This window comes from Chinchilla lanigera, unplaced genomic scaffold (genome assembly GCF_000276665.1).
Source record: "Chinchilla lanigera isolate Chin_1 unplaced genomic scaffold, ChiLan1.0 scaffold00008, whole genome shotgun sequence".
In the NCBI taxonomy this organism is placed as follows: Eukaryota; Metazoa; Chordata; class Mammalia; order Rodentia; family Chinchillidae; genus Chinchilla; species Chinchilla lanigera.
The window spans coordinates 26,939,451-26,967,156 of record NW_004955409.1 but is presented as its reverse complement, the minus strand read 5'-3'; the positions used below and the strand labels follow the sequence as shown (position 1 = coordinate 26,967,156).

General features: G+C 41.8%; 1 protein-coding gene across 1 annotated transcript; it reads right to left on the bottom strand.

Annotated features, from left to right (window-relative positions):
• On the bottom strand, positions 1-27,224 carry Egln3 (egl-9 family hypoxia-inducible factor 3). The gene is made up of 5 exons (XM_005376943.2): positions 26,617-27,224; positions 6,470-6,589; positions 4,725-4,861; positions 2,573-2,646; positions 1-1,048 (listed from the first exon to the last, which is right to left on the bottom strand). The coding sequence occupies exons 1-5, from the start codon at positions 26,971-26,973 to the stop codon at positions 1,017-1,019; spliced, it is 720 nt and encodes a 239-aa protein (XP_005377000.1). The 5' UTR covers positions 26,974-27,224; the 3' UTR covers positions 1-1,016.
• Positions 27,225-27,706: the final 482 nt, after the last annotated feature.

Here is a 27,706-nt window from a genome sequence, read left to right as displayed (position 1 = left end):
CAACTTTGATAATTTTTTTTATTTCCATTTCCTTTTTAAAACATAGCACCCTATTTTGTTGTTGTTGATGTTAAGGAAAGGTGAGCTCGTTAAAAAGGAATACTGAAAAAAATGGGAAAACCCGCATTTACAACTTCCATCTTCCCTCTCAATCTTTCATGGTACGCTCTTTTATTGCATATCAGCACACCTGGATTTTTCCACACTGTCACTGGCGCCTGATGCTAAACTATCAGGTAGTTTCCTGTCCTTTGATTTAAATTCGAATTCCAACAAAGCAACCAAAACAACTAATATCTAGTTTTAGCCTCGGAGTAATTAGAGTCTCCCAGGAAAAAGTGAACATAAAGAATAAGTGGTGGTGTCATCCTCAATTAGAAAATCATTTTCAGCAAAACAGGGCTGAGGCTGAAAGTCCAAGTGGTGGTGGGAAGGGAAAAAGGAGTGTCCACCCCATGGGACACTTACAACTTGATCACTCTGACAGCAGCCCTTGCTGGAGGTAATCATGTCATTAGGTTGTGGTAATTCTCCAGAAACCCCAACAGCCCAGGATTAACAACATCTGGAAATTGTTCAGATGACAAAAATTTCAGTTTTCTACTGTTCAGGCTTCGATGATGCCTCTGTCACCAATTTTTGCTTTTCTTTGCAAACCTCCTCCTTTCAAATCAGGAAGAATACATAAAGTGCAAGTAAGATTCACTTCTGCGCTCCCAGGCTCTTGCTTTGATAGCCAACATCACCAAATCTATCCTTAAACCGCTGACCAGCGAGGATGTCTGCAGGCATTTCTGGAGTTATCAAGTGAGTTCATGTCTGGCAAAGAGAGTGTCTGGAGGTCAATGCGGTCCTGGCAAGAAAACAAGAAGTACCACACACAAGACAGGGATGCAAATGATGCGAGCAGTAGGGAATAACCTATGGTCACTGAAGAGGCCATCTTTGGATCTCAACTCTTACGGAGAATTCAGCTGATACCAAAATGAAGGAGGCCAGCGGATTTCAGAGCACATTCAGTCTTCAGTGAGGGCAGATTCAGTTTTCCCTGAGTGAGAACAGAAAAGAGAATAAAGAAGATTGAGAGTCAAATCTGGTGAATTTTATGTCACAAATATCCAGTATACATTTCTCATTTTATAAAGCAAATTAAGCCTCCTGATGGAGAGTCATAAAAGTGTCCTCTTTGGTGCTTGATTAGGTGTACAGTCCACATGGGTCATGGGCTAGGCAATGTTACAGACATTTCTTCATTGCAAGAATTTTTTTTTTTTTTTTTTTTTTTTTGCAGTGCTGGAGATTATATCCAGGACCCTGCATATGCTGGAAGAGTGCTCAACCAATGAGCTACATCTGCAGCAGCTTCTGCAAGACCTCTTAGAGCCTTAGTTTAATATGCTAATGAGCACTGTTACTGTTCAAGAGAAAGATACAGTATGTAGTATTCCCAACATTTTGGGGGCCAGAAATTTACCTTTTTATAAGCCAATTCGGCAGGATGAGTGTTTTAGTACAGTATGTTTTGGGAAATGCTGCCTTACCATACTGGTTGGAAAGAACAGGAATGGAATTAAGTCATATTCAGTTTATATTTGTGATGGTTAACTGATTGTGTCAACTTGTGTAAGAGTCCCTCAACTAAATCATCTCAGCAATTCCACACACTTAGGGTGTAGAAGACCCCACTGTAGGGTGGCTCCTCGCCTGAATAGTATAAAGAGGAAATGAAGAAGGACAGATCTGCTTCTGTTTCTTCACAGGCGCTCCAGTCTTCACCTTCACCTTGGACATAATCTCCTGGCTTCCAGTGCAGATTCTTCAGCTTTTGGCGCAGATCCTTCCGGTGTAGACTCTTCAGCCTTCTACTGCAGACCCACTGGTCTCCTGATATGGACTTGCATAGGACACCGCAGTGAACTCCAGACTTTCAACTGGATCCTTGGGTCTCCAGGATGCAGACAGACCCTATGCACTTTTCCACATCCAACTCTATGGGTGGCCATTGTAAGCCACTCTTGTAAATTCTTACATAGTTGTGTATCTTGTGTTATATCTGTTTTTCAGACTGATACAACCTTGCATAAGCCCTGCTTTTAAATTGAGACTCACAGTCCCATACCAATATAATAAATTATAGCCAATTCTTTATATTTTCTTTGTAATGTTCCAAAATCATGAACAAAATTTAACGTAATATGTGACTAGTTAACACTAATGATCATAGGTAATTCTTTCCATCTATTCAAAACCATCATATAATTGGAAGGTATACAGAGGGGATGCTCTTCATGTTTTTTCTGATTTTTCTAAGGGTGCTTAGGCCAAGGTGTTAAGATTAAATTAGCTGAGTGGCACAGCGCCTGCCTGGCAAGCACAAGGTCGTGAGTTCAATTCCCAGTACCAGAAAAAAAATAAAAAACAAAAAAAACAGACAAACAAAAAAAGATTAAGCCCATCCAGATGTCATGACCCATGGCACTAAGCCACAACTGAGACTAAGCAGTATATTATAAAATATGTAAAGTCATGGATTAACTTCATAAAAAAATCACGCAAAATATCAGATACATACTAGTTAAATTCCTAAATTTCTTCTTGGCTTCCGCCCTTTCTTCAGCATCAAAGTACCAAACAGTCATGGCATACCTGTGAAAGATAAGCAGGTATAAGAAGAGATGAGTATGAAAAGAAAAACCAAGTTTACTCTAAGCTTCCCAAAAAGTCATTTATAAAACCAATGTTTAAAATTTTACCAGTGATCAGAAGTGCATTCCCAATTTTAATTTAAAATTGATTTCTCTGGCTTCAATTCTATTTAAAATGTAATAAAGCACAAGAGGATTTCCAAGTATGTGTCAGGCATCATTCTGGGTACTGAGAATTTAAATGATCCCTTCCACAGAGCTTCCCCAAGAACTTTGGGCTCTAGCAGGGAGGACAAGTGATCTAACAGATAATGCAACAAGTCAAAGTAGTGAACAGGGAAAAGACAGAAAGGGAGTCACCCTCCTAAAGACTGAGACTCAAGGTGGTAGGGAGACAACAGAGAAAAGGAGATGACATTTGAAGAATAACTTATGTCCATTACAGAACGATTAAAACTCTTGGATTGCTTTCTTTAGTTTTGGGTATGGAAGTAAAGATGCGATGATAATGATGCCCTCAAGCTTTCTACTGTATTCCAATTAATCTGCTGTATCTCATCCAAGGGACAGACTGGAAGAGGGGCCACTTCATGCTGGTGTTTTTTAAAAGTTCCCTTTGATAATTATTATAGCCATAATGACTTCTATAGCACTTGATCCCCCTCCCCCAAAGGCTTTCCATCAACATTTGCCAATGTTTCTTCTGTGAAATCATTCACTGTGGGACTAGGAAATAACCCAAGAATTCTGCCACAGGGTCTCACTGTTGTGCCCCATAAAGCAAGCCACAAGCAAACCGCAGTGTTAAATCTAGTTACCTGTTCATCGAGAGCACATTGCAGTTTGGCATTTAATATTTAACTCTGGGGCTCAGATGGGTGACTTTTGAAGGGGGATACATGTGAGGTTTAATCAAATTAGGTTTGTTAAGGTTTAATGATCATCCTACCAAAGCTCATTCCCTTGGCCCTCAAGTGCTATACCCAGTACAAGTTGTATGCTGCATTACTCCGGTACCGCCTGATTTAGAGCTTGGGCCATAATACAAAGGCAAATAAGAGGCAGAACAAGAAGTTAATATTTTTATCAAGAACTCCTTAATATTACTTAATATTAAGTAACACTAAGTTACTCTGAAAAATCTTCATATCTATGTTTTAAAAAACATTTTTTTTAATATCTAATTATTAAGTCCTGGATACAACCAGCCCAAGCCAGTACTAAGCTAATGAAAGGGTAAGGTTATGGCTTGTATCTAGATGTCCCCTCAAAGCTTCATGTGGTCATAGGTGGGGGTTTTTTGGAGGTGGCTGGAGCCAGGGTTTGTGCTGCTGGGATCAAGGACATGGTTCTAGGATTGATGCAAGGATTAAGGGTGTGAGTGCTAGCCACCCTAAGTGCAGGGTAAGATACAAGGGACAGAAAGTGCTATGGTCACCTCTCATTGCTTGGTGCTTATTGTTGCTACTGGTTGACTTCTGCTCTGCTACACCCCTCTGCCATGCCACCCTGCCTTGGAGCCAGCCGATTACGGACTGAAACCTCTACAAACTGTGCCCCAAAATACACCTTCCTTCCTTTAGCTTTGAGTGTCAGATATTTTGTTCCAGCAACAATAAAAATAACTAAGACAGGTAAATAAGAAAAAGGAATCAGATAAATTACTCGTTTTTTTCTCAGAGTTCTTTATCTGCTTGCAACTGGCAACTTATTAATTCATCTGAAAGAAACCACAGAGAATTCCTGGTATGTGATAGCTAGCCTTCTCTAGAGGTAGCTTCATGTCAGACTTTTTTTAGAAGAGGGGTAGAAAGAAGGGGAAAAAAAACGCTGAGAAATCTCCAACTCAATATGCTCACTTCACAGAAAATAATTTGTTAATAATTATTTCAAACTGAAGTTAGATTTACAAACCAAAATATCCAAAGTGTCCCCTTTATTTGTCACTCCAAACAAGTTACCTGTCATCTTCAGGGTGTGATCAGCCCCCTGTATACACAGGACATGAGTTTAGGGTTCTCTGGGAATTGGGGTTTGTACAACAAGCTCCCAAAGAGGAATCGTGACCCATGCTATTACCTGGTTGCATAGGAAGGCTGCACTTCATGTGGGTTCCTGCGATCTGACCAGAAGAACAACAGTCTGTCAAAAATGGGCTCCACATCTGCAATGAATGACTTCCCTTCTGGAAATATCCGCAGGACTCCACCATGCAACTGAGAACCACAAAGAAAGTAGGTTATTTCCTAGCTTCACATATAGTTTGTCAACAAGGATACTTTGGCCTCAGCTGGAAACAATACCACCTTGTAACCTCCACTCCAAGTGGGCTTTACCTCCAAATCTTTACTTCCCTCTCATATTTTGTACCCAATTCTCTTTCAAACTTAACTAGAGATATCTCTTTCTTCCATCTGTCAAAGCCTTCCCATTCCCACAATCATGAAGCCACGGACACAAAAGAGTACTATTAGATTGCATTGTACAGAGTTGCCAATTTTTGGTTTTGATCTAAAAAAAGAAACTAGCAATTTTATGCGGTTCTGCTTAATATTAACAGCTTCCTACAATACTCACCATATATAATTTCCCCTTCAATTAAAATTTATAGCTTTCTTCTGAACACTCACTCGTATCTGACCTTGGTAGTTGAATGTTATATGCTCTCTTTTTTAAACTCTCAGACCACCTTATCTGTACCTTTTATGACTCCCTTGAGCTACTTTTTTTTTTTTTCACAAATATACCCAATCTGTCCTACTAGAATAACCAAATTCTGGGTCAAATTCAGGCCTCACACATCAATATTTCCCCACAGTTCAATGCTTGACACTAGAAGGCACTCAAATATTTGTTGATTTCATACTTTGCAACTTACTGTTATTGACCTGATAACTTTGCCCATTATAGCGCCCCTAAGGATTTTGAAAGAGAACTAATGGGTGTATTCTAGTCATGTTACCAAACAAGAGATAAGCCTTTCCACTGATTCACTGGTTTCCCAGGTCTCATTTTCTGACCCCAGATAAAATATCATTGCTTTATGACAGCCCGAGTCTGCCCTAATGAACAGGAAATGGAGATGCAGAAGGTTCAAAAGCCAAATAAGCTTGAAAAGTTCTCTGACTTCCCAGACTCCTAAATCATTCTTAACTTTCAGAGAGCATACAAAGCACAGACAAATGTTTATTAGTGTGGAACCAGACTTTGTATCTCTATCTATATACTCTATAATACAAAAATAAGCCACAAAGCCCTTGGCATTCACAAACCATAGTAAGCCATGGCAAGCAGCCACCAATGAGACATATCACCCTGAGAAAGAGGTCTGTGTGGGAAATCTTTCTGGGAGATGGCTTTATATCCTACAGTTCTATTTTTATGGCATTCTCTTAATGTTGTTGCTGGAAGGGAGACATGTATGTCCTATTCTGCACTGACAGTCATATTGGCTCTGAATTAGGCTTAAAAAACTAATTCTTAATCCTAATATCAAATTACCTCCCCTTCATCAATCACTCCCACCACACACCCTAATAATCACTCTACCTACCCACCTCTAAATTAACTTCATATCCATTATTTTTTATCTTATCATCTTTACTACTAATTCTATAGGCAAGTGGGAGGGAAAATATAAAACAGAAATAGAAAAGATTCATTCATGGGAAGCAAGGCTATTAAGAACTCAAAACTCTCCCCTAGGTTATCTGAATTCTTTTCCTAGTGGGAAATTACACAGTCTTTATTTCTGAACTCTCAGGCTACCTCATTTGCACCTTACATGACATAATCCCATATACACCCTCATTATTCCAAAGTACCTTGGCATCCCAGTTCTTGTTCAGATAGTAGATGCAGGTGATGCAGCGGCCGTCACCATTGGGGTTGTCCACATGGCGAACATAACCTGCTCCATTTCCTGGGTAGCAGGCCACCATTGCCTACAGAGAAATGCCAAAAAGGCCAGTTAACAAAGCTAAGACAATCTTCACCTCTTACTGCGGAACAGAGAAATAAGTCTTTTGGGGTGTTACGGGACATTTATGCACCTGCTGGCTTCTTAATTACATGTACAGTACATAAATTCAGCCTCTTAAAACAAGATTTATATAAGTTAAGATTTACAGGCAGGTCATCCCCTGTGATTCAGTCCAGGGGAGAGTGGTTCAATATTACTATAGTTCTAGAACATTTTAGACAGTCTTTCTTAAAGTACTAAGATGCTCTGCCTTTCTTTGTCTTTTTTAAGCAATACTGAAGACCAAACCCAAGACCTTTGCACTAAGCTAAATCCCCAAGACTTTTTTTATTTTTTGAGATAGGGTCTTGTTAAGTCACTGAGTTGGCCAGGCTGAGCAAACTTGTGATCCCCCTGCCTCAGCCTCCCAGAGTGCTGAAATGACAGGCTTGTGCCACCACACCAAATATCTTTCTTCAATACGCCTTTTGGAAAAAACAAAAGAAAAACCAAAAAAAAAACAAAACAAAACAAAACAATACGCCTTTTGGAAAAGCAGTTAGTGTACTGGGTTTCTATCCTAGAAGCACAAAATCAGAATCACTAGGTATAGAGCTTAGGGATGATGCCTATTTAGACATGCCCGAATTGTGGAATCATGCTGTCTTGTTTACAAAGAGACAGATGCAATCACAAAGGAAGGAAAGGTCAGGCTTACTCAAAAAAACACACAGGGCAGAAGGGAGAGAGAAGAGTCAATCAGAAGTTATGCTGTAATGTGACAGCACAGACAAAACAGGGAGGTCCCTTTCAGGGAAAAAGCTACACAGGTATCTCATAGGTGTTCCTTAATGCTTATCTTCCTCCTGCTTGATATTTAGTAAGTCAAATGTAATATGAAGTTCTCTTCCTTTGTCCAACTGCTACCTGTGTCAACCAGGTAGCAGAATAAAACAGACAACCATTTTAAAAGTCTCACTGAAAATTAATATTTGATAATTATGATTAGACAATAACAAACATCTAATTGACCCATGGGAAAATTGTAACAGAAAATAGGAAAAAAGGCAAAATACAAAAAGCTTTTTTTTCTTTTTATAGGACATGGCTATATTTTTAAAATATTTTGTAGGGATTCTATATGTCCAAAGAAGGTACTGGAATTGGTAACATCAAATGAGGGCAGGGAATGTTTTGCCTGATCTGCTCATGGATGTATTCCTAGCACCTAGGACAGTGCCTGACTCATAGAAGGTGTCTACTGAAAATGTGATGAATAAATCAATAAATTGGTGAATGGCTCTTTCTCTGAAAAGTCAGTTCACATCCTACCTAGATCAACAGTTCTTTCTGCCATTAACAAAGAATCTACCTTTACGCATAAACATGGGAATCCATGTTATACTATTTCTTGATGAATGACAGAATTGCTTCATTGCTAAAATGACTAGTTGGGTACAGTCCCAAACTAATGCACTAACAGTTCAATGAATCAGCCTTAATGTAGCTGTTATCACTCCCAACAGTAGCCTGAAAGCATAGAACTAGACATCATGCTACTAGAATAAGGTGGAATAGTAACCTGGCTTTATAGTAATCATAATTTTTTGTCATTAATCATGTCTCTCAACATTTTATATCCCCATGCACCTAACAATACCCATACCCTACCTTGAAATTGTCATTGCAATGTCATTTCTTAAAATGTAGCATACATACTTCTGAAGGTAGAATTTTGAGATAACTACAATGAAGTTTTAAAAGCCAGTGGTACCAATAAGCAGAGCATGGCTTGGGAAAAGGGGATTGGGAGCAGACAGAAATGATGGAGCTACTACTATAAGAAATGATGAGATAAATGAAGTCACCTGTAATGAGTAGGTAATTACCTACTACATCCCCAGAAGCAGCTAGCTTTATAAGAGTCACTACTATGCCAGTAATGAAAGTCACTCAGGCCACAAACTACTAGCTGGATTCCCCACCATCTCAGCCTCCTCCCAGCATTGGTGTCTGAAAAGAAAAATTCCCATCAGCACTCTAATGTCATATTCTTAAGTAGCTCTACTCTGTGGAAAAGATCATGGACTGGATACCTGCTGTCTATACTCTACAACTCTACAACTAACTGTGTGATTCTAGGCTCAGTTTCTTCCTTATAAAGAGGAAATAAGTTTCATGGCCTCCAACACCCAAGAAGACCTAAGAGTTCATCTCAGCATCAGCCACAGAAAAGAAATGGGTTCTTTGGGGCATTCCAAACTACTTATTTGCCTCAGAATTCATCTTAGACTACAATACTAAAAAAAAAAAAAAAAAACTTCATAAAAGGACATCCTCTAGTAATTGCTGCTTGTATAAAACAGATAAAGAACTAGCACAATTCTAAAGGACAATGTAAGCAAAGTATCTGGTTGTTTAAGAGAAAGGAAGAGATCGTTTTTCTTAACATTCACCCTCCTTCTTGCAGAAGCCACATGCAGCAAGTTTAAAACAACGGAAGGAAATCATTGCGAGCCTCAGTGGGCCTGTTGAAACTACACCAGCCAATGGCATCAGTGAGTTTTCTGAATGAACACCACAGGATATGGGTCTTGGCTTGGGCACATTCCCAACTGTTTGCTGATCTTTAACAAGGTCTGAAATTACGAGGCTAAGGATCCACTGAGAAGCAAACCTCACTTAATAAACCACCAGCCATTCACTTTTGTGCCAATTGTGCACGGGGCAGTAACAAACTCAGGAAACCGATCATTTCAACGGAGTTGCTATCTAAGCCTCATCAGGCCTAGGAAGGGTTCTAGAGTGTTTAATGGAAGAAAATACTCCACTGCTTTATTGTTAAAAGAGCAGAGATGGAGTATTTATGCAACAAACATGCCAAGTAATAACAATGACACATATTAGGAAGATGTCTTCTTTATTACAGGCTTTTCATTTACTAAAACTTGCGGACTGAATTAATATGTGAAATTTACATAAGTTTAATAACACATCAGTGTCACCTACACTAGCGCATATAATGTAGTCCTATTGTTCTATTCTTGGACATGTGGATGGATCCACATGGCACCTGTGCATCGCCATTCCCTCTCCTTACCCCCTTCCCTCTCCCCAGAGGTCTCTCCATAGCTCTGCAGCCACAGGAAATGAGAGGAAGAGCTAACCAGGTGTTCCGGGGCTGGCTCTAGACCAGAGCTATGTGCTCTGGACCTACCTATGCAGCTGCATTCAATCAGGAAATGTGTGTAGTGTTTGAAATATACACCGACATACAGAATAGCAACAGTCAAATCCAAGTATCAAAATCTTCTCCCCAAAAGTCACTGGTGGGATAGAAAACAGTGATTCTGTTAGAGCTGTCAGTGAGCTGACTGCATAAAAAGACTGTATCTCACCAAGTCCAAAGGTAAAGTTGAAAAATAAAAGTCTAGGATTTTCATTCCAATGCCTAAACAAAATGTTCCTGAATGCAACCAACTACAGCTTGATTGTATGTATGTACAAGCCATTTCTCAAGATTGGTATCAGCAACCTTTACTGTCCATTCAGCAATGGTGATCATTTTTCAGACCCACAGGTGGAAAAAGGGTACATCCACTCTCTGCTTAGACTTGCTACTTTCCTAATAAATCATACCAGGAACTGGGCATGTAACCAGTGCTAGAGCACTCACCTAGCATACATAGAAGGTCCTGTGTTTGAGCCCCAGGCCCACCAAAAAAGGAAAAAAATGTTATATCGTGGTGTTTGTGAAAGCATATTTTACACTGCTCCTGAGTGGAATCAGATTCACTGTATGACTTGACCTTGAACAAGTTCAGTAAAGTGACATTTATGCAAATTTTAACTCAGTAAATTAAAATATTAATTACTTCACTTTGCAAAATTTGCAATAAATGAAAATCCATTGTTTAAGAATTGGTCAGTAGAATAACTTCAAAGCTACCTGATTGAATGACCTTTAAACTAGAATCTGATTTCCTAACAAAGGCTAGATCCCTCTAGCTGCTAAAAAGAAATAACAGCCAGCTTTTTAAGGATTTGTTTTGAATTAAGAATGATCTTGTACAGGCATGTTTTGAATAGAATGTAGCCTGAGCATAGGATAACATAAACTAAATCTATTTACACCTCAGTTTGCTCATCTGTAAAAATGGGCTCATAAAACTGAAGGATTAATCCACACAAAATGCTTAGCACAAGGCCCAGCTAAGTGTATATGTAACAAATGGTAAGCTGTTCATAAGGTTGATGATTGCACCTTTGTCACCTTATCTGGGGCTGCAGAATGTCTTTCCTCCACAGATCCAATTCTACTTAAATTCTTTGTAGTTGCAAATTCAGGGCTGACAAACTAAGTAGCTTTTAAGCCTTGCCTATAGCACACATGATCAAAGCCAATCAGATACATGTGTAGTAGGACTTTGAAGGGTGCACTATGCCACCAACATTAGAGAATTTGCTTGCTGTTATGTGCAATGAGGGGCCTCAGATTTTATGAGACCAGCAAGCAATCCTATGTTTATGTAAACACTCCTCAATATTCTTGGTCCCAACTTTATAATCAGGGCCACAAAGAAATACATCAGGCTGTGACTTAAGATCACTTATTGTCTGTGGACTCCCAAGAAATCAAGCTTCTCTGAGATAGCGCCCAAGCCACAAGTGGGGACTTTCCCATCTTCTCTCCATCAGGCTCAGATATCCAGTCAAAGACAAAGCTAATTCTGTAATTCCCATCCACATCCTACCCTCCTCCATACCTCCCTCCTCGAGCACTCCTCCATGTCCACCAGGGACAGAGCAATAGCAACCCAGAACTCCTCGCTGCATCATAGAGCATGAATACAGAACAGTGCATGTGAAAGAGTTCAGGAGAAGCACAGGCAACTCTGCACCTTCTTTAACTTGGAAAAACAGCCAAGCAACTCATCACAGTAGAGAAAGCAAAAGTTTTCTAGCTGGAAATAGATCTCATTTATATTCAAGTGGCAACGGCCTAGGTGACAGACTTGCCAATGTTTTCACTCGTCTGTGGGTAGAGGAGCTGAAGGCTATACTTCAGGGTCATTTTTCTAGCTAGTTGTGTTCAGCATATATTTTAACACACACACTGAATGTGCACAGTGAGCGGGGCAGCCCATGGTCGCACACCTTTTTTCCTGCATTCAGAAAGGCGCCAGCTGAAATAGGGGTCCCATGCGATAATCCATCAATCAAGCCATAGAAGGCCAGTAACAGACTGGAACATAGGCATTATATGTGCTAGCAGCAGCTCTAAAATCAAAAGTCTCTTATTTTAAAAAAGAAAAAAAAAAGAAATCTTTAAGTATCCAAACTGTTACATGCATCCGTAAGCATCCCGTAGAAATGCCAGAGTAAGAATAACCACACAAATTAACCCCAAATGTCAAATTGCATTTTTTTTTTTACATTTGGCTCTGACAAAGATCAAGAGAGCTTCAAAACTTCTTTGCAGATTAAATGCAGAAGGTATGAAAAGATGACTGGAGTCATGACTTCATCCTTCTGTCACCTTCATAGTTTGGGGGTTTGTGATCCTCAAGGATACCTTGTGGGATCCACTCTTGTTACTTTGATTAAATTCCCACAGTATGACGCTCACAAGGCCTTTTTATAAAATGATGGCAACTATGCAAAGCTCTCCCCAAGGCTCAAGAAAATGTCACCAACACAAAGTTCACACTTTTTGCCAGTTGTTCCTACCCATTATATGAAACTGAACAAAAAAGCAAGTCTGCATGTGATGATGAAACACCACTAATTTATGCAATTTGTTTTGTTTTGATTTTTTTACACTGTGTAGTTCAGGCTGGCATCAAACTCATGGTGATCCCCTTGCTTCAGCCTCCCAAGTGCTGGAATTATAGGCGTGTGCCACCATGCCCTTGTATATGCAAGCTTTTTATACATTCATTCTAACTTTACCTACACCAGGACAAAGAAATAAATTGTAGACCAGTAATGATGGTGCATACTTGTTATCCCAGCATTCTGAAAGGCTGAGATAGGAGGATTACAAGTTTGAACCCAGCCTGGGCAACTTAAGAGACTTAAGACCCTGTCTCAAAATGAACAGTAAAAAGGGCTGAGGATGCAGAGGCCCTGGGTTCATCCCTGGAAATACACACACACACACACACACACACAGAGAGAGAGAGAGAGAGAGAGAGAGAGAGAGAGAGAAGAGCTGTAAATAATGTATTCTAGACATAAAAGTAGGATACTTAGCTCAAGCTACTATTAGTTATCTCCACATCTTGCTTGTTATCTATCTTGCTGGTTAAGCCTAGCTACTTCCTTCTCTCTAGTTAGAGACTGATAGTATAAAACAAGAAAGAAATAGGAAATCTGCTTTTGGTAGACAAAACATGAACTGGGCCTATCACATCTCCCTTCCCAAAGTTTTTAGCATTTGATCAGATAAATGCAAAGACTGAGAACGCCAGCCGGTTAAATATCTGTCAGGTTGGTAATCTAGTCAATAAACCCCAAGTTATTCATGAAATATTTTCTACTATTTCCACAATGAAAACTACCCTACCTTCCTCATTTGCCCTAAATCCACACTAAAAGTAATTCCATTCCCTGGACCTACAAACCCATTAACCTCACCTCCCAATATAGAACAACAATCATCCTGCCCTTACACCTGAACTGTATAATAACGCAGGAACTTCAGTGCTTCTGCAAATAAAAAGTGAGAAGTTTCAACTGACTCTTAGTAGCTTCAGCAAAACGGAGCTTAGGCTTCACAGAGCAGTGTGCCTGGGAAGGATAGAGAATTTACCTTCTCTACTTTAAAACCTGTCCTCAAATGAACTTGGCGCCATGTTTGGGATCTTGCAACCAAGCATTATCAATTGCCCAGATTCTGGAACCTTCCGGTTTAGTTGCTATGGGTCATGACGGCAAATCTACCGGGTTAGTATGGCCCCTTGAGACTCTTACAATAAATATTTCCTCCCTAGGGAAATAGTCACGCACATGCACACACACACCCAACACACGCGCATATACAGAGTCTGCCCAAAACTACAGGAGGTACACAGGCCTGTAAAGTCTAACTATAGTAGGTCAGGATTCCATTCCAGGCGGTCCTGTACTTCATGCATGAACTTCTGAGTAAATTACACTCCCTGAAGAAGCCACCGAAACTCCCCGAGACCTGGCATTTTAAAGACTGTTGTCATTCCTTTCTCAGTTGCAGCTAATTCCTCTCCTTGGAGAGGATTCAGCCCGAGCCCTGCAATTAGGCACAGTAAACAGGCCCAGCGACATGGACATATCAGTACAGGCTGCTGAGTTGGGAAAGCCGCCCTTCCCGTGGAGGCCTGGCTCTGCGCCAGCCGGGTGACGGCTGAGTGACAGGGCTACGTGCGCTTCGTGAGGGTGGCAGCCAGCCCACACCCGAGCACACCGCCCGGCAGCCTGAGGAGAGACGGCCCAGGGAGCCCTGCACTCCTCCCCCATCACTACCCCAGTCACCAGAGAAACGCTGTCAACAGGGGCTTCCTTGCAATTACAAAATCTGTGAGAGCTAGTCAAGCCCAGGGTTGAGGATGTTAAATAAAACAGGCATATAACCACATCCTTCCTGATGTCTTTCACCAAATACTAACAGCCGCCACATCCTGAGAGGCCATGGATCCATGGGGCACTTTCACGATTCTCATTTAATTTCCTGGTCCCATGGAAGGTGAGTAGCAGCCAGTTCCAGAGCCACACTGCTCTCAAGTTCTCACTGGAAGTTGTGAACCCTGGCCCTAGAAGTTACTGCATTTATACAGAAAAGAATCCATGTGCAATCTTTTAAGGCAATATGGGGAGGAGCTCACAACATTTAACTCCCTTTGATGTGAGAAAACAGCCTTATCAGAAAAATAAAACTTCACCTATAGCTGTCTGAAGGCTTTGAGCATAATTACAGAAAAGGAATGTTGCAACTGCAGGATTGTGGGAAATTAGATACAGGTCTCTTCACATCTTCATCTGGAGTTAATCCACAGATACTTGAAGGAATCCATGACACTTAAATACAATTGGTAAGACAAGAGTTTATTAATGGATAATAGATTTAAAATATAGTTACCAACCATGAGAAATGCCTTGAAACAGTATTCTTTAGACAAGAGAAAGCTTACATTTGTATTTCGGCACCTGGAAAAATATGTCTGCTAAATGAAAGGAATGAACAACACACAGCAAGATACTGGAGTATCAGAACCTGTGGGATTGAGCAGCCTAGTTATTTATTGAGCAAACACTTGTACCATTAGTTCTATGAACCTGACAGTGTCCCATGTGCTTCACAAATACCACTTTATTCACTTCATAATGACCCCATCCAGAGGGAACATTTTCTCCGTCTTACAGGTGAGGAAATGATGGCACAAGGTTGGCTTTTTGCCTTTTGAAACCAGTTTGGTTTGGCTGAAAAGCATGAGACCTAAATTATCACATCATGCTTCACCAACAAAGCATTCTAGCATCTAACATTAACCAATTTCCCCTCATCTTATATTTGAGGGAACTAAGATCTTCAGTTCTAATTTAAGAATAATTTTTCCTTAGTATCCACGTGGAATTGGTTCTAGGTCTCCCACTTGCTACCAAAACCCCAAAAGGCTCAAATTTCTTTAGATAAAGTGACCTAGTATTTGCATCAACCTAAATGTATCACCCTGTATACTTTACACCATTTTCAGATTACTTGCAATGCCTAACACAGTGTAAATGCTATGTAAACAGTTATTATACTGTAATGCTTAGGGAATAATAACTAAAAAGGTCTATATCTGTTCAGTACAGACCAAATTTTTAAAAAATATTTTCAATCCATAATTGGTTGAACCTGGAGATATGGAGGACCAACTATATTTGATTCACTGATTCTATATGGTAGAAAATAATAAAACGCACAAAAAGACAAAAAAACTACAAACATGAAAAAATGAGTGTGCTTACAACTGGGAATTAAAAACTCTAAGGGAGAATTTTAATAAGAGCCACAGGCAATGGAAACTGACCCTGAATCCCAGAGCAAAATACTAGGGTACCGGATGTCCTTGCCTGGGATAGTCCATCCAGCAATATCCAACTTCTGCTCCACCAATCAGAAAACCAGGACTGGTACTGACTAAGCAGATAGGGCCCCACACTGGCTGCTGTAAGTCAACAGTCTCCACTGTGTCCCACGGCCAATCTACAGCTGGACTGCTCTTTCCTGCCTTAGGTTCTGTGGAAGCACACTGGCACCATCTCTAGCACCTTCCTTCATTAGGTCAGGTCAGCACAAGATGTGGCTTTCAGACTTGTTTCAAAAGCAGATAATAAATGTCCAGTGCATAGAAAATGTAAAATGAAAGAAAAAGTGTATGTTCCCTTGAAAGAAAAGAGCAAGCACCTGATAAATCCCAGGGATGAAAACAATTGTCCCTACTCAGGCACAAATCTCACTTAGGAGATGGCTGAACTCTACTACTCCTACAGTCATTTGAATTCATGGGACACAGAACTTTCCACAGTCACGTTAATTAGAATTCACCAGATACAGACGGACTATTTAGAGTGCTGAAACCCAGAAGACCTGTTAGAAGGGCAGACAGTAGAAGGCTCTTTCAAGAGAAATGTCTAAACTATTTTGAGGAATGAAAGCAGATCAAAAATAAAGGAGTGTCTGAGTTTTGAGGGTAAGGACACAGTTAATTCAATTGCCCATGCTGCTCACAGATAGGCATAAGTCCCACTTTTACAAGTGTGGAAACAGATCCAGAAGCAAAAGTATGACAGCCAGAGTGAGCCAGGCTTCCAAATCCATGGTCTTTCCACCATGAAACACTGCTTTCGAAGCACCAGGAGAAAAAGTGATATCTGAAAACAGGCGCTCTTATTTTCAGAGGCACCAGAAATAAAATTGTCTTCCTTCAACTCCAAGATAAACAACAAAGGAAAGGATTCTTAGGTAATTCTCCTGACTTAGCAAATACAACTTCACCCTGAGATGGAAAATCAAAGCCCTCTGTACCCAAGAGGAAAAGGCAAATGGCAGCCACTCACTCAGTTACACCTAATCACACCTCTGAGTCCAATCAAGTTGAATTCAATTCCTTTGCCAAGTTTTCCCCAGAGTCCCATACCGCATCCTTCTCTGGCCTCCTAGGGACAGCCATCTTGTCCTGGAGGACCAGAGGCCACTTTAGGCCCCTTGTGGCACTCACAGAACATAATAGGTGCTGGTGATGGAATCATCTACTTGTCAGACATTATTTTCCAATTTGTGCTCCCCCAAAGTCACTATGATTCTCTATTTTTCCCCAGGCCTTCAGCTCACACTCCTTGGAAGACTTGTAAACGAGCAATAACCTGAAGTCATTGGAAAAGATTTGTTTCCCCTTGATTCCCCACAATAGGAGGGAATCAGTTCCAAAGTTCATCCCGATGGTATAGCTGTAGAAAACTGTTTATTGATATAAATAGAAAAGTTATATGTGTGTATTTAACATACAGTTTTTCTTTAAAAAAAAAAAAAAAAAACCTCACAAATGAGCTAAAAAGACCTGTATTTTTTAGTTTTAGCAATGAGTAAACTCAGATCTGATCAACTAAATACTGGCTTTCTTGCTAACAGAGCAACTGTAAGAAAATACACCACCACACTTACTTAGGCCCTTTAATGCTTGAAGGTTAGCATTATGAGAATCGCCTGCAGAACATGTACATTTCTGACTCAGTAGTTTTGGAGAGAAGTGCAAGAATCTGCATTCACAGCATGTTCCCCGCTCACGGTGGTGCTGCCAACTGAAGAACATCTGAGAACCGTAACTATTTTGTACCAAAACCAAGAATTTTTATGCAATGCTTCACCCTGAATGATAAAAGGTCAAAGAAATCTAGTCAGCTGCACTAGTTAATTTGGGGAACTGAAAATGGGTAGACAGAGCAGGAAAAGAGAGAAATTCCTGGGCAGTTTTGGCACAGGTTTACAAGTATCATTCCCAAGGATGGCAGGAAACATTGCATTGTCACTTTCTAGACTCAATGTTCTGTGTGGGGCTTTGCTTCTGAGGATGGCTGTCATGTTAGTGCCAGGGTCTGACTCTAGATTAGATAAGTTTCTTCTCTCCAGGAATCAAATACAAGACACTGCAAGCAACTGTCTTCCTTCTCAGATGGACATTTACTCTCAATTTTTATTTAATTCCTTACAGCCCTGGAAGCAGATATATTATTCTCCCTGTTATAAATGAAAAAAGTGGGGCCAGGCATGGTGGTGCATGTCTGCAGTGCCAGCACTCTGGGAGGCTGAGTCATGACTATTGAAAGTGACTCTGACTTAATACCTTAGCAAAACCCTATACAAAAATTAAAAATAAAATGACCAGAGATGTAGCTCCGTGCAAAAGCCCTGGGATCAACTGGATGGATGCATGGATGGATGCATGGAAGGAAGGGAGAAAAGGAGGGAGGGAGGGAGGGAGGGAAGAAGGAAGGAAAAGAAAAGAAGGAAGGAGGCTAGCTCATAGAACTGACTTGGCCAAGATCTCAGTGAGATGAAATAAAATGTCAAATGTCCGTCCTACTGCCTATTAGTATGTACTGACCAAATTTAAGTTAAAATATAAAAGTCAATATCTAACTCATCCATAAAGAAGTAGAAGTTGAGGGCTGAGTTAGCCCTTGCAGGAGCTGAGCTCAAACCAGAACCTGAGTTCTCAGTCTCCCAGTCCTGGGATTCTCTGCTTCTCTGAGCCAGATCTGCGTGCGTGAGTTCCAGGGTCCAGGTGTGACTGTAGCATTTCTAGGGTGAAGCACCGAACTTTGGAACCGAGGGAAAAATCTTACAAAGCTAAGGGTCTCCTTTGAGGTGGTCTCCCATAGCTTGTTGAAATATTTAAACACTCTGGCATCAGATTAGGGACATGCTGCAAACTCTTGAGCAAAATATTTATAGCTTTTTAACACTCTGGCATCCACTGAAATGGAAGTTCCTTCTGAAGATGAAATTAAGGTAGAAAGCAAGGATGACTTGTAAGGGACCATTCTAGGCATTAAACGTGTATGAAAGACACAACAGGCTCAGAACTAAAGGAATTTCTAAGTCCATGGGGAACAGAGTAAGCAGCCAAATAAATGTACTGAGACAGCCTAGCCTGAGCCTCCCACGGAGTCCCAGGAACACAAGGAAAGACTTCAAGGGGGAGTCACCAGAGGCGCTGGTGATGGATTGTGAGGAGACGACAACAAGGAGCTCCCTGTGCCCGCAAATCCCTCGCTTAGCATTGCAGAGACCAGAAGGGAAGGGAGGCGTGCACTCAATGGGAGACTAAGCCCAGGAAGGTCAGAGGCGGAAAGCCTTCAAGGCTTCACCAGGAAGTTTACAGCGCTGTCAGTAGAGAATGGGGAAAGAGCGTGGTTGGGGTGTGTTTCATTTCGAACAGTGGAGGCTGCGTGATTAGAGTGGGTCTGGACTATGCTCTAGCAGAACCATCTAACGAAGGTTCCCGGGGGGAATGAGAACCAAAGGCAGGTGATCTGTGGTTCAAGGAAGTCTCTTTCAAAAGCTTCCTTCCTGAAGTATTTCTACTAGGAAAGGGAAAACTTAGGTTGAAAGAGACAAAATTTGCAGTATCACAGTAAACCTGAAAAACAAAACAAAAGCATAATAAGCCAGTTTTGACTGATAATAATGCACATTCCTGCCTGAGTATTTAAGACTTGATGTTTAAAAAGGGTTTTGTTGATCCGATACAAACACTCACACCACAAAATAATATGAATATGAAAGAAGCCATCCAGAAAGAAAAAGAAATAAAGACCCACCAACTGTATGCAGGGTATTGAGATTTCTGAGTAAGAGTCTCTCAGGTTTGGCTAGACTAGATCTAGATTCTAGACTACTCGATGGATAAGAAGAGTGGGAGGAGAGTTGGGGATGGGGGGCCAAAGGCGGCATCTGTTTCCAGTCTGGCAAGTACGAGCAAGTTCCAAAAGTTGTATAAACTGTCAGCACAATGTATCTTTACTACGCTTCTAAGCCATGCTCAAATGGAAGAGTATTACCCTGAAAACTTCAAAACAATTTCAAATCCTCCTATTGTAACCAAAAATAGATGGTACTGACCTTAGAATTAAATTTCTCATTTTGTCTTCTTCCCACTGGAAAATAATCAAGACCGTCATATTCTTTGGGTCTGTGTATTTTGGGATTCTTTTTCTATGGCAATAGTTGTTATTTTGACCCTCAGTTTGGAAGGAAAATATGTTTACTAGAAGACATATTTATTCCAGAGTTTGAACAATGCTGATCACTGTACCTTCTAAAGAACCAAAACCAGACTTCACTTATGAAGGGGGTATTGATAATGTTCTGAACAGAGAAGACATTGAGCCATTAGGTACCAAGTAAATCCAATATGATATCTGAAGGCCTGCATTATACAACAGCAAAGCCATGGGTCTGTGAGGCTGGGTTAGGATTAGGTTAGAGTGAAAAAAAAAGGAGTTACTACCAGCTCATCAAGAACAGAAATTTACCCACAAATCAATATAGAAAAAAGATGCAAGATTAAAGTAAGCATCCTACTAGTTTAAGATAGAAATAATTGAGAGAAAGAAGGTACAAATTCTATGTATATTAACCAAGCCAGCTAATCCTGCTTGGCAAACAGACACATAGCTCTGAATCTGAGCCAAATCAATGGCTCTTGGCAATCTGCCAAAGCTGAATTCCTTAGTCTGGCATCATAAAATGATCTGTCTGTTGTATTTACAATTCCAGTGCCTCTGGATTCAGCTACCCGCTGGGCACCCCTGGCAGATGCCCAGCAGAATACATCTGAGCTATCATTACTGTCAGAACATGTGCATTTGACAAACACCAGAGAAAAGTGACACTTGTTTCTTAAAATAGTATCAGTTAACAGCTACAAAGTACTATTACAAAAGAATTATCAAGTCTGTTGCTGTAATAATTAACCAAAAATTAATACCCTTGTCCATACTGCTAACCTATAAACTACTCCTCGGTCTTCAAATGGCCACAAGTCAAAATGTCACTTGGGGCACAAAGTAGAGACAAGAGCAGAGCCCCTGCCAAGCTGAACAAATGGGAGCCATAGGAAAGCAGCCTTCTGGGCTTCATCCTGTGGTACACAGGAGGCGAGGGGCTTGGAGATGCACCTCAGGGGGTGGTGCTCACTGCAGGCAGGGCTCTAGAGCTCCAACTTCGAGCCTCGCCAGAGTCAGAGGCATCTTCCACACATGGTGTGTTCCAAGGAGAAGGCTGGAAGAGGACAGGCTGTTTGTTATTTACAAAATTGGAAGGATTTCTAGCCAGAGTCAGAAATTAAGAAAGAATTACCAATTTTGCTGAAGCTGGGTAAAATCAGGAAAGTAAATCCAGTATGGTAGCGAATGTCTATACTCCCAGCAATGAGGTAGGCTGAGGCAAGAGGATCACAAACCCTAACCCTGCCTTGGCAACTTAGTAAGACTTTGCCACACACAAAAAGGAGGGGGGATGTAGTTTAGTGGTGCAGCACCCCTGGGATCCCTTCCCAGTGGGGGAGGGCTAATTCCTGACATCCAAGAGCCAAATACAGAAATAAACCACATAGTTCCACCTGAGGGTGTTCATGTAATTTCATTCGAATCGTATTTACATTTCCCAAATAAAATGCCCCTGCAGCTGAATTCACCCACCCACCCTGAGCCACAGTCTACCTGACTCATGAAGCAACTGCAGCCATTGTAGCTTTCTCTAGAGGCACCTGTCCTCAGGCCAGCACATGCGCCAGGCCCTCGTCACGGACCTGTTCACAGTGTTTCTGGGCTAAACAGAAGAACTTAACTGCTGAGTGAGGAATTAGATAGATGCGATTTCTTCTGACACCTCTCTAGCTCTAAAAAAAGAATCATATTATTAAAGCTCTGAATAGTCAGGTCACTTACACTGGCCACTTCATTTGGGATAATTAAGAAATTAGAGACAGCCCAAAGAAAAGCAATGATGAGTGAGTGTAAAAGTGGGCCTTCCAACTAGAAAAAAGAAAATGAAGATGGTAACTCTTGCCCCATATCCACCTTTCAGCTTCCTTCCTGGGGTGGCTTTGTACTTTCCTCCTTCCTTGCCCCACCCATGTGCAGGTCTACTACAGTGAAGGCATTTAAGGATTTATGAATAGATAAGTTAAATTGATACCCATGCTTTCTGGCTTCTCTACAAGCAGATAAGGTTGTCATTGAATAGCCAGCACAAAAATCAAACAAAAGAAATATAAATTAAACCCACACACATGCCCCTCACTCTTCCTTCTTTGTTCCCAAATGTCATTCAACAAAATAGACAATGAACACCACGCAAAGTGACCCAGTGGAGAGACTTGCTTCCCTGTCTCTAGGGCTGTATTCCATAAATTATTTCCTTGGAGTCATTTCCTTCCTCCAGGAGCTAAGCTATTTTTAATATAAAACCTTTTATAGCAATGCCTTACATCTTTACAGAAAGATGTTCAGTGTTTGAACCTTAGTGTCCCCTCCCTAAAATACCTTATCCACACACAGTTTTAAGATTTTCATTGCAGAGACACTATGTATAAATGTCCAGTCCACAAACTGTTCTCCTAGAACCACACCTCTCATGGACTCTGACAACCACATTTGTGACAATATTATTCTCCTGCATCTCACCACCCCTAACCACCCTGCTAGGGCCCCTGAGCCAAGGTAGACAATCAGGTTTTTTCATAGGTAAGGAAAATAGGGATTCCGGAATGTTACTCAAACCTCTGCTCATCCTGAAGTGGCCATTATGGGGCAGCCATCTTGAGCTATGTATGTGAAATATCAGCAAAAGCTGGATTGGAACAAAAGAGGGGAAGAAATAAAGAACATAAGCAAAGAAGCAAAACCAGAGGTCATAAAGTTCAAAGAAGGAATACAGCAGCTAGCCTGTATATAAAGGACTTTCTAGGTGATGGCTTCCAGTTTTCTGAGAGCACTGACTACATTTCTTGCTCGTGCATCCTGAGAGATATCCTGATCTTCACAATCTACCCCATCTCTGCAAAAAGCAGCTTGTGACTAGGAATGGAATTCCTGACATCACATGAGAAGACGCAGCCAAAACTATTATTGCTCAAGAGTAGAGAAATAAACCTACCACCTTGCCACCCACTTTGTTTTATTCATAAATGTTGTGCCATTTCATCACTCTTCTGCATTGTTGCCAGGAAAGAACCCATCTGTGTGTTTGCATACAGGGGTCCATAGCCACTCGGGTCAGAGACCCTAACAGCCAACCCGGTTAATACAGACTTTCCTAAAAAATAACAACAGGGAAACCCTGGCACAGACTCCATTAACTCATCACATATACTCAGTGGACTCGTTTCACTCAGTGGAGGTTTCTTCTTTTTTTAATAAAACTTGAGACTTAATCAAATGTGAACTAGAGGATCCTACAAGTCAAAAATACGTGTGAACAGAAGCTTGCTCACCACTGTACCTCCAATTCCTGCACATCACTCCATAGAAGGAACATCCCATAAACACCTGCTGAGTACATAAAAGGATGACAAACAGCAAAGTTAAGAACACAGATTCTTGAGAGAGAGATCCAGGTCACACTCTCACATCTCATTTAAAGCCTTAAAACACTGACAAAGGCTCAGGATTCTGCTAACACCTTGTTGTGTATGTTACTGTATTTAATGTTCCTTCCCCCCACAGCTTTGTCTAAGGCATTATTTACACTTGTTGAAACCTAAGCAACTTACCCAAGGCCACAAAGTTTGGAGTTAATTTCAAGCCTAAGCTCTTACCCCTCTCATAAACTGCTTGTCACCAACTTTGAGACTTTGGGAAAATTATTCAGGCTTTAATGTGCTAAGATTGTGATTTGGAAGATTAAGAAGGTAGTGCTTAATGCCGAGCCAGACAGAGTAAATCGTTCAATAGAAAGTATTCATATTATTATTAGAATTACTCACTGGTGAGTCTACAGTGAAATGCTTTAAGCAGAGGGACTTTTGGTTCTATAAATTACACGTTCACTGGAAAACAGCCATTTACAAGATCTAGGCAGCCAAAGAAAAAGCAGCGAATTATAACCCGTATTTATCTTGGATCAAGTCTAAACTTCCCCCAAGGGAGTAACAGATAAGAACGCCTTTGCTGAAAGAAATGATCATGCTTGAAGTTAGGGGGCGCCATACTGCTGTACATTATAGCAAACCTCTTCCCCAAGGGTCTTTAGCGCCCTGAACTTTTCTTCCAAGGAAAACCAGGTAGACAAATTCTGGCCAACAATAACTTTTTGCAGGGAAATAGACAGCCTAGTATTTCTTTCCGTATTCTTCCACTATTTTGATTTTAGGTCCAGTACATTTTCTTGTTCATTCCCAGTTTATTTGCTATTCCCTCCTTGAGATAATACAGCATTATGACATTATTCAGTGACCTTTAAAAGTCCAGCAAAAACACTAACAATTTTTTAATTAGGGTGTATGCATTCATAAGCATAACCTCAAGAAATGTAAAGTACCTCAAAAACAATTGGTCTAACTAAATGCATACACCAGCAATTGTTGAAGCTGGGATGGGATCTCATATAGCTTCTCTACATTTGTATGTATTTGAAATTTTCCTCAATAAAAGGTTCCCAGTAAGTTCAAAATATAGGTACAAATTCTGCCTTCGCAAAATTTAGTTTTTACTGAAAACTTGCTTATAGGATGAAGCTAGAAACTGGATCCATCTGTATCACTGCTCTGGGAAGCAGCACAACATGAAGGAGGGAGAAAAGGTAATGAAGGAAAAAATGTTAGGGTAAAGTTACAGTAATCGAGATCATATAGAAATGCAGTGTGTTCCCACAGTGCTTTAATAATGACCGTCAAATGAGAGACCTGAGGCCACAGATTCCTTTATTCAAGCAAATTAAACTTTTTGCTTTGTTTTGCTCTTCTTATACAAATCATTTGCTGAGGCTTGGTTTGCATTTGGTTCTAATTGGCCAGGAATGTTCCAGTCTAGAGGTGAGTTTTCTAAAGGGCAAAAATGAAGTGCCTTATGCCAAAGTAGCCAAAGTACAGCTGAAATCTGGGAATAAGCAGATGTCTCTTCAGTGGACAAGATGAATCTTCTCTTATCAACTCAGTCAAAAAGTTATTATTCCGTCCAGAAGATAACCCATAATTACAGAATCCTATCTGGAGCTCTTTCTTTTTCCTTACCCTGATTTACACAGTGCTTTTCATTCCATTTCAGTTAAATTCCATACTGAAACCCTACCCCCGTGCATTAAGTCAAAACTAAATAAAAATATTTAACTTTCAAGTATTTTAGTGACCTCATTCTACCAATTAATGTGGACCTCCCTCGGAGCAAAATCTGTTCCTAGAATGCTGAGGAGGGGGCGGCGGGGGAGGGGGTCCCAACCCCTGCATTTAGAAGAAACTTTTAAAACCTGATAAGCCATTTGCTCTTCCAGGTTGAAGCCACAAGTGCCCCAGCCACCCTGGGGATGACCCTCCACTCCCCGCCCCCCCAGACAAACAAGGTCACTGGCACAAAAACAAAACTGATCTAAAGACAAATGACTTTCTCATCCGGCACCAAAGGAAGGAATACTTTGCCATCATTCTAAGCAGCCCAGTAACTCTGAACTTTTCCCAAATCGAAGTAAAATTTAGAAAGCAACATTCTCTTCTAAGACTTACTGTCTGTCTGCCCGAAAGGATGCTTTCAGACATTCTACCCATGTCTTCATGGCTTTAAGGTGTACAGCAATCTGCAGCTCCCCACTCCGTACACCCATCTCGACCCCTTCACTGCTACACACTTCCAGTCTTTCCTGTTTGCCTTTCTCTAAGAGTGCTCCCTTCAGTTTGTTAGAGAAATTAACAGTACTCTATCACAAGATCACTTTTTACACTGAGGAAGCGTAACACTTATTGTCTAAGAATGGTACACAGCTGGATGTTCATCGTCCCTCACACTCAAGTGCACTCCGCCTCGCTGTTTTTCACTAAAAGTTTTCCATCTTCCTGGGTTCCCCTTAACCAGACCACAATACAAGGGCAACTTACTCAAAACTGCCACTAGAAAAGTGGCTGGACTATGAAGAATGACTTAACTTATTAGCAAGACTATCCCAAAGTAATGGACATGTGCCGACATAATGGCACCTATATGTCCCCATATTTCTGCTGATCTACCCGCAAACGTTTCCAAAATAAATTACCAACCACCCAAAGAATCATTTCTGGCCGGGTAAAGAAAAACAATGTTTCTATCCAGAAGTACTTGACTACTCTTTCATAAGCACTTAGTTGGTTACTGTGAGTGGTCACAAATGCTTAAGAAAAGGAAGGTGTGCATCAGAAGACAATTTTGTCAAGTAGATGGTCTAACAGTGTCCCAAGTAAGAAAGAGGTCAAGGGCAGCACTCAGAAGTGAAGAGGGGTTTCATCTTTCACAGGTCAAACGCTTCCTACCCACCCCTGCCAAGCTCTACAGACCAACTGCCCCAGTGCAAAGTCACACTTGACTCCAGAATTAAGACTGCTCTTGTAGGAATCCCTTCTGACCACAGTGAAGGGCATTATTAGGTGGCTAAAGCAGGCACTCGACATCCTGAATACATATGTGTCTCAGATCACACACCGTGTTTCTAACATCCTTTCCTTCTTTGGATCTTTGACAATCCCCCTGTCTTAAAATGGGACCAGAAGTTACAGTTCTTCGGCTTGTATCACCAACCAGAGCATTCTTTCAAAGTCACAGAAGGCCATCACCATACACCTGCGCCCCCTTTAACAAGGGCTTTTACTCAGAGGAGTTGAGCGGGGTAGGGTTGGGGTGAGCAGTGGAGTTGTAGGGTGGAGAGAGAATCCAAGCCGATTTGTTAATTAAAAACCAAAGTTCGCTGCAGCCCAGCATACAACTGACCCCGAACGCCTCCCGCTCCCTTGCGAGTCCTACCTTGGACCTCTCCTTGACGTAGTATTTGCCCAGCCGGCTCCCGCAGTACAGGACCAGCCGGTCGATGAGAGACAAGAGGAAGCTGATGGCCTCGCAGCCCTCCTCGTTGCCCCCGATCCACGTGATCTGGTCGCCTCGCAGGTGCCGCTTGGAGACGCCAGCACGCGGCCCGGCCAGCTGGCCGTCGCGCAGGACCCCGTTGTAATGCAGCTGTTTCACGCGCTCCAGGACGCAGTCGCCCACCACCTCGCCCAGGAAGTTGTCCAGGTAGCAGAAGCCGATCTCGTGCAGACAAGGCACGATGTACTCCAGGGCGATTTTCTCCAGATCCAGCCTCATGATGTGTCCCAGAGGCATCTCGCCCTCAGCCTCGAGGTCGGGGACCCCCAGGGTGCAGCCGGAGAGGAAGCGACCTACGCGAGCGCCGAGCCGAGGTTCGGGGAGCGGAGCAACCTGCGGCGGCCACGGTCTCCGAGCCACCGCAGCGCCGCGGACGGAGGGGAAAGTTGCTCGCAAACTCTGGGGAGAAGGGATCCCCGGTGAGGGAGCCGCGGGAGTTGCGCGGGGCTCCGGCACCCAGCGCCGGACTGGCCCAGTGAGGAGTCCGAGGGCCCCTTTTGGAGCTGCGGAGCCACCACAGCTGCGGTGGCCCGAGGCGGGGAGAGGCTGAGGTCCGGCCCCCGAGCCGGCTGGCTGCACGCGTCACGGCCCCGCCCCGGGACCGCCTCCGGGACAGCCCTCCCCGCCCGTCTCCCCGCCCTCCCTCGCCGGTCGGCGGCTGGTCACCCCGCCTGGTCTACCCTTCGCAGGCGATCCCGGCGAGCCCCGCGCCTCCCTCAGTTGTTTGTAACCAGGGGAGGGGCCGGAGAACAGATGGAATTTTTGGAAGGTTTTCGATTTGCATATTGTTTTGCATAAAATCCCACAGCAAACTTGAAAACCCGGATCCCTCACTCTGAGATGTAAATGCAATTAACAGCGCAGTTCACGTCCACGTTCAGGACTAGTCACTTTCCTGGGCAGCATAATACAATACAAATGTACACTACAATAATAAACCCAGGAGCAAATATATTGATGAAACAGTGGT

Excerpts from the sequence above, each read along its gene's own strand:
- Egln3 (XM_005376943.2), bottom strand. The coding sequence starts at position 26,973 with ATGCCTCTGGGACACATCATGAGGCTGGATCTGGAGAAAATCGCCCTG. Across the intron at positions 6,590-26,616 it reads ACGTCAAGGAGAGGTCCAAG|GCAATGGTGGCCTGCTACCC; the intron begins GTAGGACTCGCA and ends ATTTCTCTGTAG. Across the intron at positions 1,049-2,572 it reads GAAATTTAGGAATTTAACTA|GGAAAACTGAATCTGCCCTC; the intron begins GTATGTATCTGA and ends GTTCTCACTCAG.